We start from the raw sequence: 15,596 nt of genomic DNA on the forward strand, positions 1-15,596 counted from the left end.
ATGTAGAAGATTAATGTTGAAGATGTTGGAGTGAGTTAACCCGAGTTCTATTCTGTTTGAAAAAGTCACTATTGAAACCCTCACAGTTTGTCAGCCTATGCTTCATGCATACATCCTTCTAAAAGATGTAAATGTTTGCAGTGTGTTATATGTCACAGCTGTCAAGTGTTCGAAGATTTTCCATCCACAGCAAAGTTCAAAGGTCAGCATGGGTACAAAACAACTCAGACGAATTATAAAAGAGGTCATGCAACATACACATACATTCAAAACATCCACAAGCATACCAAATTATGTGATTATTTCAAACTATTCATCAGAGAATATTGCATGCTACTAAAATATCATCACAGAATCCACAAAGACTAATTTGCAGAATGTTTTTTCTGACTATACTTCACACCGTACCAGAAACACACATCAAGATATGAAAGAAATATATCATTTTGAATTTTATTCAAAAATGTAGAAAATCATCGTAGACATCACAATCCTTTCCTGATCAAAATTAAGAAGACAATTAGTTGTTTTGTCTGTGTAAATATATTCCGAGGGAAACAATCCTTTAAACTTTCATCAAAAACTTGGAAAAATGACTTGACAGTAACCTGTATAGGTACTGTGCAAAAATAGAGCATTCAAAACTTACATTGTAATCTGACATATACAATTACAAGAGTTAGTTTTCACATGGTAAAAAGAAAAAAATTCAATTACACTGAGAAATAAGTCAAGTCATTAAAATTCATTTCTGTGTCAGAGACACTGGATGGAAATTTCTCTGAAAACATGCAATCAACTTGAAAATGCACAACATCTTGAAAGATGAGAAGTTCTTGTTTGAAATGTTTTGCTATGGAGGAAAGTTGACGACAATGTTTGGACATTAAAAAATGGACATTATTCTTTCATGTTATGTAAAATTCCCTTTTTCTGCAACAGATGTGAGAAGTTGAAATTTTGCCTTCAAAGGATGTGACAAAATGTTGCAAAATTCTACCTATTCTGAGTAAATTTATTCACAACTTTGAACAAAATGTAAGGAAATGTTTGAGCAAGTAATTTGTATTTTGGATATACCATTACCTCGCTAGATGTCTGAAGAGTTGTCAATATGGTGACAATTACTGTTTAAAGAGTAAATACGTGTACAAGTTATGAAAAGTGAACAGAAAAATGGTAAATGTTATGTTTCACTGGCATTCATTTCAAACTTGACATTATCATCAATGCCAATCTTTGGATCAATGGAAGGTGAAAAACCGACAGAAACGTCAAATCCTGTTGATTTATTGGACAGTGTGGGAAGTGATACTCCAGATGAAGGTAATCGGCCACTACGATACAGATACACAACTACTACAACAATGACAATCACAATTAGGACTGCAAGCAACGCTCCAACTATTGCTCCAGCATTTGATCCATTGCCTCCTGTAAAATGTAAATGAAACACAGATATGTTATGGAGGTGACGGGCAGGGTCACAAAGGGTTATAGGGAAAAAGTTATATGGTGCAGTCAAAGGTCACTAAAATATACAGATGTGGTGAGCAAAGGGTCAGTGGTCTGGGTCACAGAAATAGACATGAAATAGAAAGAGTTGGTATGGAAAAGGTCAGCTTAGGTCACAGAAATAGACATGAAATAGTCAGAGACATGGTGTAGAAAGGGTCAGCTAGGGTCACAGAAATGGAGATGCAATAAGGGAAGGCAAACAAAGGTCACTGCAGCAAAAGTTGGTACGACAAGGTGAGTTCAATTATTCAGAGAGATTTTGGTAAGGGAATTGCCACTTCTACTTCAACCAATATGGAAATCTTTTTTGAAATTCAGGCAAAAAATAATATAATATACAGTAATTATTTAAGTGCTGTTAGTGAATGAGAAATTCAATGTTAGACTCTTCCTTGAGGACATTAACATGGCAATACAGCAATTTACTTGTAGGGCATTTTTGTTGTGCATATTTTTACACTTTGTTGCTTTCTTCTTGGAGCATGTGGAAATGCTCAGAATTTTTTCTGTCAATTCTGCTTGTACATGAAATGCCTCTATTATTGTGGACAGTTTGCACAATCTGTACTCCAAGTCAACACTAACAATGTAAGAAGTGTGGGGATTTGCTATTTTGTGAATAGCTCTCCTCAGAGCTTTGCCAAAACAATCCTAGGAACAACATTTTTTTTTTCTGTGGCCCAAATACAAATGACAATAATATTGCAGCTATAAATCACAGGGCAAGGTTTTAGATTACAGTTCCTCATTATCTCGTTTGTAGAGATAGTTTACAACAGAAAACAAACTTCAAATTGCAGTTGTTTTGGTTTAGAAAGCAGTTTGTTTTCTAGACACACAATCTCAATCATGCAATGTCATTGATGTTTTTTCTTGAACTGACCTAACAAACTCTTCTGTGCCAAACTAGAGGGAAAGATAATATTTTATCTCAACAAATCCAGGCAAAATGCCTGTCAAGAGCTAATGAACCAATATTGACATGATGTTGTTTACCTGTTTTGACAGGTCCAGCTACGCCAGAATCTGAGAAGAAAGAAAAAAAATTTCAGATGTAAGATTTTGAACACAATGGAACGTACTGCCTCAACAGCAATACATCTACATCAAACACATACACAGTACATTATAGCAATACATCTACATCAAACACATACACAGTACATTATAGCAATACATCTACATCAAACACATACACAGTACATTATAGCAATACATCTACATCAAACACATACACAGTACATTATAGCAATACATCTACATCAAACACATACACAGTACATTATAGCAATACATCTACATCAAACACATACACAGTACATTATAGCAATACATCTACATCAAACACATACACAGTACATTATAGCAATACATCTACATCAAACACATACACAGTACATTATAGCAATACATCTACATCAAACACATACACAGTACATATAGCAAACATGTACATCTACATCAAACACTACACATTACATTATAGCAATACATCTATATCAAACACATACACAGTACATTATAGCAATACATCTACATCAAACACATACACAGTACAATATAGCAATACATCTACATCAAACACATACACAGTACAATATAGCAATACATCTACATCAAACACATACACAGTACATATTTCACTTAACCATGGAAATTATTATTTTGTTGAATGCTCCCAATGAGATACTGCAACATGTTTTGCTATTGAATGCACATGGTTGACATTCATTCTGGCTGGTTTCAACATTCTCTAAGTATGAACAACGGCTTATTACATACACATTATGTATCAGCTTCAAAAAATTTCTGAAAAGTTGAAGTTTATGAACAGTTTGATTACCTAATTGTTCCATCTTGCAGACGAATCCTAAATCCCAATAGCAATCCACATCATTCCATTCTCCGGAAGTGAAATACATTTCACCGCAATCTTCACCAGCAGTTAAACCATTGGGTTCTCCTGGTGCCCACTTGGTGTATGACACAGGCTTTCCATCAGTCCATGAGAAACCACCTGTAAAACAACATTATATCATTAGACACTAAAGTCTTTTATTACTTTAAACAAAGGTGCCTAGCCAGTACACAGTAGATGGACACATCTGTTTCAGATAAGTGTATCAAAAGATACATGTATACAGTGAAACTTGTCATCATAGAAACCTCTATAATATAGACACCTCTCAATTAGGGATGGATTTTTCCAGACAAGAGCCCCTAGTTGACTTGCAGTTTAACCAGTCGGTGAATTACACCTTTCTATCAATGACATCATTGGAAGTTGGATTGAATATTACTAGTCTATTACAGACAAATATTTTACAATTTTTAGGGCCAGGTGTGTCATGTATAGAGCAGTTTCACTGTATTGTAGTGTATGAGTAACTGTTTTGCTAACACTTTATTCAATGTACTTTGAAAATTTAACATTGGGACCAGCAAAGTCCTTTAGACTCCAATGTCAAACTCTACAACAAATGCGCTTTATTACAAACCCATACTAAAGTCGCATGGTTCAGACAAATTTAAGCTATGCTGTTACTTGTGCAAAAATGGTCAAAGGTCACGCCTAAATTTGGTACCATGTTATAATCCCATGGCCAATCACAAGTCCTACCTAGGACATGATATGTACATAAAATTCTGTCCAAAACAAAAAAAAATTGTACCATCTCATTGGCAAATTAACAAACCTGATCTTCTGCTGGGCAATTTGACATATTTATCTATTGTTTGTTACTATAACACTGCAAATCAAATTTTGGGCAATTTGTTAAAACAAACAACATCAGATAATACTTTAGTTTTGGTGTGCATCCACTATGTAGTTACTTTTCATGTACCCAGCAAGTATTTATTTGCCTAACTGCACACACTGTCATGCCTAACTGCACACACTGTCATGCCTAATTGAGCCAGTACATGCATGCATATCAATTACTGTTTGCTAGAAAGTGAGTCAAACGGAATAAAAATATTATTCAAAATAGTAAAGGGCATGCTTCACTGCAAAATGAACAATTCCGACTTAACTTCAACTCAAGGAATACACATGGAAAAAATCTATCAAATCAGAGCTTTTCAGGAAAAGTTGAAAATATTAATTTTTTTCCAAAAACCGCAAAAGTGACTTTAAAATGATTCTATGAAAAAAACTAAACAGTTGTTTTGAGATATTTGCCAAAGTGACCATCTATCGAAAGTCAAAAACAGTCACTGAAAGGTTTTTGACAAATCTCTGTCTACAGAACACAACATAAGGCATACGCAAAGCCATCACATATGGAAGGTCCAGCAGACTAAAAACTGCTTGATAAAATAACCTGAGAATTTACATTAGTAACCTACCGTCATCATTTCGCTTTAGTCCCAACCATATGTTCAGGTTATTTTCCTTCAGAATGTTCTGGATGTACGCATTCTCAGCTTCACTTCCCATGGTGAGTAAAGCGCCACCAATCTGTCCACATTCATAGGCTGCCTCAGGCCAGCTTCTCCTCTCTGATGATTTGGAGAAGTGGTAGCAGTAACCGCCGTACTTCACCCATGTGTTGTTGGTCGGACATGATCCTTGTCCAGGGGGAGGGGTGGTTGGTTGTACTCCTGTGAAATCACCACATCCGTTTTTATCTTTGAATCATTTGTGTAACATTAGCAGCACATATACAAGGTAAATACTACACTCAAACTCACTTAAATTCCTAAACTTTTGATTTTTCTAGCAATTTTAACCCTTTTCCTGCCAGACAGTATCACTTCCCCATCAGCAAAGTCGGTAAAAAGCGGTATTGAGCCAAAACATGACGTATTTTCACCCACTTGGCTTGGTCTGTTATAGCATCTTTAGTAAAAAAAAATCAAGTTTACAGTATTTATGTTTTCAACAGCCTTCAAATGTACAGATTATGTTAAAATGTACTATATGGAATATCTTGTGTTTCATTAATTTTTAACCATCTTGACCTGATGGTGAAATATGGACTTGGCAGGAAAAGGGTTAAAGGACCCTACTAAAGTGTCTCACTATCATTACTACACTGTAATATCATTTTTATGTATCATTTACATGCCGGACTCAATCTCATTTTCCAGGATTTTCCAGAAGGCTTTCAAATTCAATGACTTTCAAGGAATTTCCAAGAGCATACCGATCCTGCAGATACATACACATGAAAAATTCTTAACAAGTGGACTATGTTGTTCATATGTGCCTTAATAAAAATGTAAATTTTACAGGACTGTTCCACTGAATTCTTTAGTATGACACTGAAAGTCAGATACATCAATGGTTGATTTCAATATAATGTAACAGAATACAAATAAAATAGCCTTAGATGATATCATTATAAATAGTGGCTTCTATGTGCTCATGTTTCTTTAAAGTTATTTGAACTCATAAAAGACTCTAGTGTCAAATTTTAGAGTCAATGGAACTTCATTCATGTTGATTACCTTTCAAAAGTCAGTTAAATTCATGAAATTCACCTAACTAAATCCAGTGATACACATCATGTTTTGGTGGATTTTTTCAGGGTCTAAAACTGCAAAACTTGGCACAAGATGCATTACATTCCACAAGATGAAAGACAATGTTTGTGATAATAGGTAACTTGGCAGTATCACCGTTGACGAGCCAGGCAGGAAAAGGGATTAAGTCACCCTTTTTGGACCTTTCTGGACCATAAAGTCATTCAGTGTACAAAATGGTGATGGTACAGAACTGCCAAAGTGTCAAAAATCACCCCTTTGCTGAATGCAAACATGCTACCCTTACCCTATATGAAAGGCACCGCCAATTAAAATTTCATTACAAAAGCTTACATGATGTCCTAACTTTATGTAATAGTGTATGGTCAGCCATACATGCTGAGAGTAGTACAATATCTTGATTTAATACAGATCATGAAATGTTTCACTCAATAATGTTTAATCTTGTCAGACTGCCAGCAGAGTTGAGGTTGTTCACAGTTGACCAGTATTTAACCATGTTTAAGGAAGTCAATAAAAAATACTTTTCATATCAAACAAATTTAATGAAAAAAGCGAAACAAAAAGTGACTTTAAATTCTTAAATACTTTGTACACTGCATGCACTGTGCCCTATGTCTTAGTAACCATCTCAAGAGGGCGCTTCACACTAAGATTGTTGGTATCATTGGTGCAATCCAGGAATTAGTGGTTATAAAGGGTCAGTGAAGAGTATTTGCTTGTGGATATAAGACCTCAGGGGATAATGACCAAGAGGTCTCATATCCACAATCACATATCCGAGCACCTCATTATGATATGATAAAGTTAAATACAAATGGACAATTTTATTTCTGAGATGCGAAGTTGGGACAAGGGTTCCGGATCCTCAGCACAAACTCTAAATGAACTAATCAGTACAAGCCACTCATGCATGTGTATACAGTTGATTCCATACAAGAACACAACGCATCAATTAAAGTCACCGAACTTCAAAGAATTTCATTGCAAATACTCAAAAGGAAATTGAAAAACACGTGTTGTTCAATCACTGTCGCTGCTTGTACAAACTCTTCATCAGTGAGTTCATTGAGCTGCATCAGACTAGATACCAGTGAAGCATATTATAATCAGTGGTAATTTGCCTGGTTTCGAGACATGAAAGTTCATTGATTTAAAATTGTCTCCCTGTACCTACCTGTCCAATATTTGCACATCCCCCCAGCAGTTGATTGGCAACTGGTGTCATCCCATGAACCATCCGTAGTCATTTTAACACAGCCTTCATTCACCCCTTTGCTGGGTTCATCATTTCCCCACCTGGTATAGAGTACAGGTGTACCATCAGTCCATTGGTACCGCCCAGATTTCTGTCATCAAATCGAAGAAAACACAAAAATTATATGTGACATCATGCAGACATCAAACGAAGGGACACATTTGCTGGTGTACTTTAACAGTCAGCTTTTGCTGTTTAAGAGAATGTTGAAAGGACAATGAGCTTTAAGGTAGTTCATGCCTCGAAAATGAAAGACTTAAACATTTGCTCAAACTTGCCTCAAGCATCCTTTTGGCCATTCTCTTTCAAAATCAAGAATTAAAATCGGTAGTCATCCTACAAGATTTGGTACAACAGAAAAAAAATTACCCACTATTTACTGGTATTTTAAATTCAAAATGGCTGCCAACCCTGTGTTATCTCTATGGGAAAAATAAAATTCCTGATATTCACAAAACTAAGCCAGTGCAAACTAATAGCTTCAAAATGAGCTCCCACAAGTGGTAGGTCAAAAGAATATTGTAAAAGTTTGAGAGTCTGAACATCTGTCCAAGAGGCATGCATTCTACTACTGTAACATTAAATTATGATAAGATTACATTTTTGGTAAATTTTAGTATTCTCCTTTCCAAGTTAAGCTGAAATATAATGTAATAGCCTTGCAAAGACAACAATCAGTGTTCAGTATGTAACACTATTGTCGACAGATGAATCATAGACTTACTAAAATTCAGACAACAATCAGTGTTCAGTATGTAACACTATTGTCGACAGATGAATCATAGACTTACTAAAATTCAGTTGTCAACAAGAACATACACTGGGTAAAATTCATACATTAACCTGTGGGCATGATTGATAAGTTGTATGCTAATTGTACCCCAAGACATGATTTTCAGAATTGATCATTGAACATTTAATTTAACTGACACAGCCAGAATAATTGAAAATAAACTACTATAAACCCACACACTTCAATACCTGATGTCACATTGATAATCACTGAACAACATTTCATAAATCGATACATACCGCTATGTCATTGAGACCAATCCAAAATGCCTGACCAGCAAGCAACATATGGTATTCCACATAAGCTTGTTCATAGACATCCACAATGCTAACCAATTCACCGCCGTCTATCTGACAGTAGGACCTGGCTTGGCTGTATGTGTTGGGAGCAGTGAAAACCTTGTAACAGGCATCCCAATACTGCTGGTATCCAGACTTACAGTAATTTTGTGTCACCATTGGTGGGGAGTTCCTGGGATCTGTTAAGAAGTAGATGATAGTTTTCAAGTAGATTTGGATAGAATGGGTTAGCAAAGAATAGGAACAGAATAGATAAAAAAAACTTTCTGAAAATTGAGGATAGATTGACATTGAAAATACTTTATTTTCATATTCTATTGAACTTCTGGAGTACTGCAAGAATTCCATGATCAATCCAATTTCCATGTAATATTTCAAGTAAAAGTTGCTTTTGCAATTTTGTAAAAACATATGGATAAAATGCAAGTTGGGATTCAAGCACCAACGGCATTAGATAAAACATACAGACATACTGATGCCACAGACTCACCATATAAGCTCTTTTTGGTATTTTTACACATACCAAATATGATCTAACAAAACACAGTAGTCTGTATGTATGCAGATTGTTCAAAAATGAACTGATGCCTACAATTATCTATATTATATTTAACCCTTATACGATAAACAATATCTCATTTTCATCACCTTTTTTTGCCTGACAGATGTAGCCTGCCGTACTGTCACATGACATATCATTCCAATATCCACCGTAACCACGGAAATGCATTTCTACACAATTTTCCTGCATCACAAGACAAAAGAAAGAAATGAATAAATCAATATTGGATTATAATTTATACAAAAATATTTGTTTGACAGTGTTTCACCACAAACTACAATACATTAAATGTGGATATGAAATATGAAAAATATGAAGCCAAGTTATTAGTTACATTATCTATTTTCAATAATTTTAAATATGTTTCCATCTAAGATACTTGCAGAAAGAGGCAGTTTATCTTGTTTTCACATTATGTAAACAATTCACAATAAAAACAAGTACTGAATCGGTGTCAAATTTTATATTTTGAGACATGATGTAGAGTAGATGTACATGACCCAATAATGGTTTCTGTTCTGTACTACATACTGTTTTACATTCTATGCATTCATCAACCTTATCCAAACAAACTGTGTCAAACTTTGAAACTGTACTGCTGATAAAAGTACTGAAAACAACTTAGTAGACACTACTGAAAGCCCCTTCCCCAATGCTGAAAATATTATGGACTCAGAAAGCAAAACTCAGGCTTTTTTCCCAAAATAACTGAAACCACTACAAACTTAAAAGGCACAACCCAAAGTCTCTTCCTCGAGCTTCTGTACTACAAAACCCCTTCAAAGATGGTTGAAACCATTAACCACGCTGTACAGTGGCTTTTTACTCACATCTGTGCCACCATTTGGTTCACCAGTAGCCCAGTTGACAAAGTTGACTGGAGAGCCATCTGTCCATCTAAACTGGCCTTCCCAGTTGTTATCACTGAATCCTATCCACATAGCTGACTCTACGTTTCGTAGTTGACTTGTCATGTACGCTGAAACAAAATTAAAATGCAATCTTGTAGCAGAACATGATTGTACAACTTACATAAAATGATTGGTTATCAACTTATTACAATATAATCAGAGTTTTTGTAGGTTTATGTAATAGGTGTATAAAATATAGGCCTCTTCATCTTACTGGGTTTCATTCATATCATGCAACTTTTTACTGTACATTGCTACTCTTTGTGATAGGCCTGGAAGAAATTTTGGTATGAAATAAAAAGTGAAATAAGGCCAAGAAAAATAAAAAGTTTGTTCTTATCCTAGACATATTGCAAAATGATGCAGTGAAGCGCTTTTTTTTCTCTCATTTTTTGTTGCTCTTCAACCAACAAAAATGCACAAAAAACATGAAAACAACATGGGAATGCACGCAGAGATAAATGCAAGCAGTGTTGCTTTTGTATTTGTGTATAGCAACATATCTGCGGTTTGACTTTTAGTGCAGAAATGCACAGTTTTGGCAGCGTAATATAACAGTGACGTATGTGTACAGTTCTGAATGGCATTACGGGAAAGCTCCATAACTTTGGAATACCCTACTTCCCTACTCAATTTCACAGACTTGCCTTTCCTACAATGGCACCAGCTGGATTAGATAAACATAACAATGGAACATTCACACCTAAAACATTCACACATAAAAGTCTTCTGTTTGTGAGTTGGTCAGGCAAGGACCCGGTTTTATATACCATGCAAGTTAATGCAGTCTTTCCCTAATGGAATGTTAGTGTCAGTTATTTCGTTTCAAAGTTCTGTTTTATACAGCACTGTCTTATGCACTATTGTCGTGCATTTCTGCATTTTTTGGGGTATTTTTTATTTTATTTCCTCAAGAGCAGAGAAAACATAGGGTTAATGTCCCTGGTACATTATAGACCTTTTCCCGGTTATCCCACGATGCATTGCAGTGACTTTATCAAACACCGTATATAAGCTCAAAACAGCGAAAACATTCAGATTTGTTTTGTACAACGGATTGTTAAAGAAGAATGACACAAATTTGCAATACCAAATAATGCCCCGTGTATAATCTAACCATCAGCAACGAAAATATATGCCAGGTTGAAATCTGCCAGAGTTCTATGGGTAACGTACCCTGCGTGTACCCTACTGCGAAAAGTTCTATGCGTAACGTACGCTTTGTATACCCTGGCGCGCACTGCATCATGGAACCGATAAAAGAACTATAACACCAGAGTAAAGTGAGAACAGAGGTCCTTTGGCAATACCGTGTATTCTTATGGCAGGAGAACTGTTTCAGTATGGCTCATACATACAGATCCCTATAAACACAGACATTCATCAATAGCAAACATAGAAAACTGCCATCTATGGCTATAAAAATGGCAAAATTACTGAAAAATAACAAAATTGCAGATTTCATCATTATATCAATGCATCGTTAATAAGATAACACCTACAAACCTGTGTACCAAATATTAAAGCTATCAGATGAGCTGTTTTTGAAAGGAAAAAAAAATTTGACCAAAATGGAAAAGGTTGCTCCAAAATTACAACAATTGCAGATTTCATCATAATTTTGATATATCAACTTCAGTTCATCACTACAAACCTGTATACCAAATATCAAAGCTATCAGACTAGTACTTTTTGAGAAACAAATTTTTTGACCAAAAATCACAAAAATTGCCCCAAATATACAAATTGTAGATTCATCATATTTTGAATACATCACACTTTGATTCATCCCTGTTTACATGTATACCAAATATCAAAGCTGTCAGACAAGCAGTTCTGTTGAAATGTTTTTGACCAAAAATGACAAAAATTGCCTTCAAAATACAAATTTACATATTTCTGCACAATGTCTACGAATCTAAAATGGGTCATCCATCGGGACCTATATTTCAAATATCAAAGATGTATGACCTGCAGTTTTGAAGAAGATGATTTTTAAAGATTTTTTGACCAAATTGGCAATAAATGCCCTAAAAATACAAACTTGCATATATCATCACACTTTGAACAAATCTAAGTAAGGTCATCCCTAGGGACCTATATACCAAATATCAAAGCTGCCTGAATAGTGGTTATGAAGAAGATTTTTACCAAAAGTGGCTTTTTGAGCTAATTTGCATATTTTCAACAATATTAAAAAACTAAAAAAGATAGCTTGTCATAATCATATGTTGCATCAACACAACAAATATCAAATTGTAAGTATTGCAGTTCTAAAGATATTTGAGTGGGCGGACATCATCACAAACAGACATACATACATACATACATACATACACCAGATGGTTATCCATCCCAATAGCTTCTATAAACTATAGTCTATAATAGCTTAAAAGATTAGATTATAGTCTATAGACTAAAGTCTATAGAAGCTAAAAAGATTGATTGTGGTGGGTCTAAATTGACGCGCATGAGGATGAGAAACAGACTTTTTCTTAATAATAATATATTGGGTTCTTATATGCCGCGCATATCCACAAGTACATGTGCTCAAGGCGCTTTACAGTTATTATTACCGCTGGTCACTGGACCTAATATGATACCACTCAACTCCCTGGGGAGCAAATTACAGCTCACATGTGCAGCCAATAAGCGCAGCAGAGCTAAACGCACACTTACAACCACTGTCCTACCGGGTACCCATCACTCCTGGGTGGGAGAAGCAATGAGGAATCAAGTGCCTTGCTCAAGGACACAACACCATGGCCATGCCGGGGCTCGAACTCACCATCCTGTGATCGTGAGTCCACTGCTCTAGCCACTGGCCCATGATGCCTCCTCGGCCTAACTGTCAAAATTATATGAGCACACATGTATTCAAGCGATACTGTATGTCAATATGAAGTCAGGGCGAAATTATAGCAAAGTATGTATTAAAATATTAACGCAGAGTATATTTCCTGATTGGAAGGGGATAGAATTGCACAATGCTAACGGCAAAGTGCATATTGGATAGTCAAAGTGACCATTTCAATGCAATTTTCTTGATTTAATATAAGATATGATTGGATGTTGTTGACTCACCTTGTTGTTCTTGACTGTGAATGGTAGCCAAGTCACCCCCTGCATTGCGACATTTATCTCTGGCAGCATGCCAGTCACTCACATCATTTCCATTGAATACATAACAAATATTATTGTGTTCAATGAACCCAGCTGGACAATAGCTGTTCGGAGGAAGTCCTGGAGTTAAAGCCTGGGTGATGGGAATCGTGGAACCAAAGTCTTTCTTGCAGACAAATGAGAGTCTATCACCACAGTTGTTATCATTCCACATACCATCTGTTTGATGTGACAGACAAATGGTTAGAAAATAAAACAACTACAAATGTGACAAGTTTTACAGTATACTCAATTAATTTTCAATCATCCAGGGGTCAGTAATTAATCATGAAAGAGGTTAGAGCAAGACTTTATATATATTGAACCATGTTTTGAAACAAGCTGATCTCACATCTTGGGACCTTATGACAAGAAGTCACTTTGGCTTTTCTGAGAAAAGTGGTCATTTATGTTATATCGTATTTATACAATGCAAGATCTGAGGTCCCAGTTTCTTTTTGACTATATCTTCATTACGTATTAATCTATAGTGAGTGTAGATCTTAATTACGTAGTAATCAGAGTAGTGTAGCGGTAGTAAGGGTGGAATATTATGTTGTATTTGTTACAGATAGCTACTGTGTGTACATTTCATAAACACTGTTACTGATATCTATTGTGTGTACATTTCATAAACATTGTTACTGATATCTACTGTGTGTACATTTCATAAACACTGTTACTGATATCTATTGTGTGTACATTTCATAAACACTGTTACTGATATCTATTGTGTGTACATTTCATAAACACTGTTACTGATATCTATTGTGTGTAATTTCATAACACTGTTACTGATATCTATTGTGTGTACATTTCATAAACACTGTTACTGATATCTATTGTGTGTACATTTCATAAACACTGTTACTGATATCTATTGTGTGTACATTTCATAAACATTGTACGTATACAATTATGACTACGATTCTGGGCAATAAGACACATGTTCTGTAGTAAATTACTAACTTTCACACACAACAGTGAACACACCCAATGAGATGAACATTTTGTAATAGACTAAATACGGAATTCGAATTTACAACAGTACAAACAAAATCATGTGCACAGACATGCAATGTGTGTATTTCCATTCACGTTTGCACACGTGTTTGTTTCTACCGTCATTGTGTGATCCCTTGGGTGTACCAAGTGTGTAAATACTGTGCCGTCCTTTTTATTCCAGAGTAGAAACATTGGGTAACATCACAAAGCAAAAGTCTGACTTTTGTAGGGGGGAGTGTTGTAAAGTATGAATCATAGCATTGTGGGGAGGATGTTGCTTGCAATGAAACCTGCAACTATTCTATGAGGGGCAAGGGTGAGGTTTCTTACCATGAGCTCTCATTTCCACACACTGTTCCTCTCCATTGGCGTCATTGGGTTCATTTGGTGACCAGAATGTGTAATCCAACGGTGTGCCATCAGACCATCTTATTAAAGAAACAGAATGGCAAGTCCAAGTTAGACAAAGTAAACAGAGGTTATTACAATACAAAAGTGTTGTCTCTTTCAAAGTATCTACGAATGTTGATCTGACAAATACAGAAGAGTTTAGGATTTACTTGGGGTTGATTTAGTAAATGTAAGAAAGAAAATTTGTTATGTTCTATTCAGGGATTATTCACATGTCTGGATTATTTTTCCAACGGATTACATCTACTATGACACATAAACAACATAACATGATTAGTGGAGCACTAAATATCTAGCTCGTTTCTCTTTGTTTGAATATATTTATTAGTTTTTCTGTTTTGTTTGTAAATATTGGAACACTTTTGATCAATGCAACTGTTTCACAAAGGAAATATTTTGAGTATGCATTTGACCTTGGTGACGACAATGCTGACATTATGATGTACTTTATAATTCTATAATTGACCGATGTAAACAGTTATTACTTAAAATCAACATGATCACTACAAAATCTTGTTCATCTACTTGTCATACTGAACTTTGTAAATACAGTTGGAATTCGAAAGTTGTGTGAATCGACAATCATTTGTCAGTGACTTGCATCGATAACTTACGAGTATACAGATGAAGCTTCATACTCTCGAAGTCCAATCCATGCTGCCCAGGTATTTCTCATATCAACCTAATCAAAAATAAAATTTAAAAAAGGCAACATCTAGTTTAAAAATTATTCCAGAATCTGTGATGTTTGTATGGGCAGACACAAAACATGGTGTAAAGTTTTGCTAGGTACCATTGTCAATGTTTTCATTGTGGGACAATCAGCAGCTACTTGAAACAGTGTTACCTATAAAAATAATTTTTGTATTTAATGTTCTGAATTAACACTATGACGGTGTACTGGTGCCTTGATTCACAATGATCTGCTCCAGGATGTGAATGTGACTGAACTTGTACACTAACACAATAATAACACCTATTTGTGATCTTTTTGATATGTAGAATACAAGTTACCAAAACTGATGCTTCAATTCTGTCTATATATACATGTTGACACGAACATCTGGAGATCATCACTCATTTTGTTTAAATAAGTAATAAAACATATTTATGATAATGAAAGTCAAGTGAGATCTGATACAAATGCTGCCTCCTGCCTTCAGCTCTATCCATAGGAGTGTTTGCT

At 35.3% G+C, this 15,596-nt stretch overlaps 1 protein-coding gene across 1 annotated transcript in view; it reads right to left on the reverse strand.

Annotated features, from left to right (window-relative positions):
• Nucleotides 1-428: 428 nt before the first annotated feature.
• Nucleotides 429-15,596, reverse strand: part of LOC139117974 (C-type mannose receptor 2-like) — a 76,025-nt gene continuing 60,857 nt past the window's right edge. Inside the window, exons 33-43 of the mRNA XM_070681235.1 lie at nucleotides 15,025-15,092; nucleotides 14,330-14,427; nucleotides 12,917-13,174; nucleotides 9,752-9,900; nucleotides 9,008-9,104; nucleotides 8,300-8,538; nucleotides 7,187-7,358; nucleotides 4,870-5,124; nucleotides 3,362-3,535; nucleotides 2,515-2,544; nucleotides 429-1,434 (exon numbers count right to left, since the gene is read on the reverse strand). Of these exons, the coding sequence (XP_070537336.1) occupies nucleotides 1,187-1,434; nucleotides 2,515-2,544; nucleotides 3,362-3,535; nucleotides 4,870-5,124; nucleotides 7,187-7,358; nucleotides 8,300-8,538; nucleotides 9,008-9,104; nucleotides 9,752-9,900; nucleotides 12,917-13,174; nucleotides 14,330-14,427; nucleotides 15,025-15,092 (1,788 nt within the window). The 3' untranslated portion in view covers nucleotides 429-1,186. The remainder of the gene's footprint in view (nucleotides 1,435-2,514; nucleotides 2,545-3,361; nucleotides 3,536-4,869; nucleotides 5,125-7,186; nucleotides 7,359-8,299; nucleotides 8,539-9,007; nucleotides 9,105-9,751; nucleotides 9,901-12,916; nucleotides 13,175-14,329; nucleotides 14,428-15,024; nucleotides 15,093-15,596) is intronic.

Source organism: Ptychodera flava, chromosome 18 (assembly GCF_041260155.1).
Source record: "Ptychodera flava strain L36383 chromosome 18, AS_Pfla_20210202, whole genome shotgun sequence".
NCBI lineage: Eukaryota > Metazoa > Hemichordata > Enteropneusta > Ptychoderidae > Ptychodera > Ptychodera flava.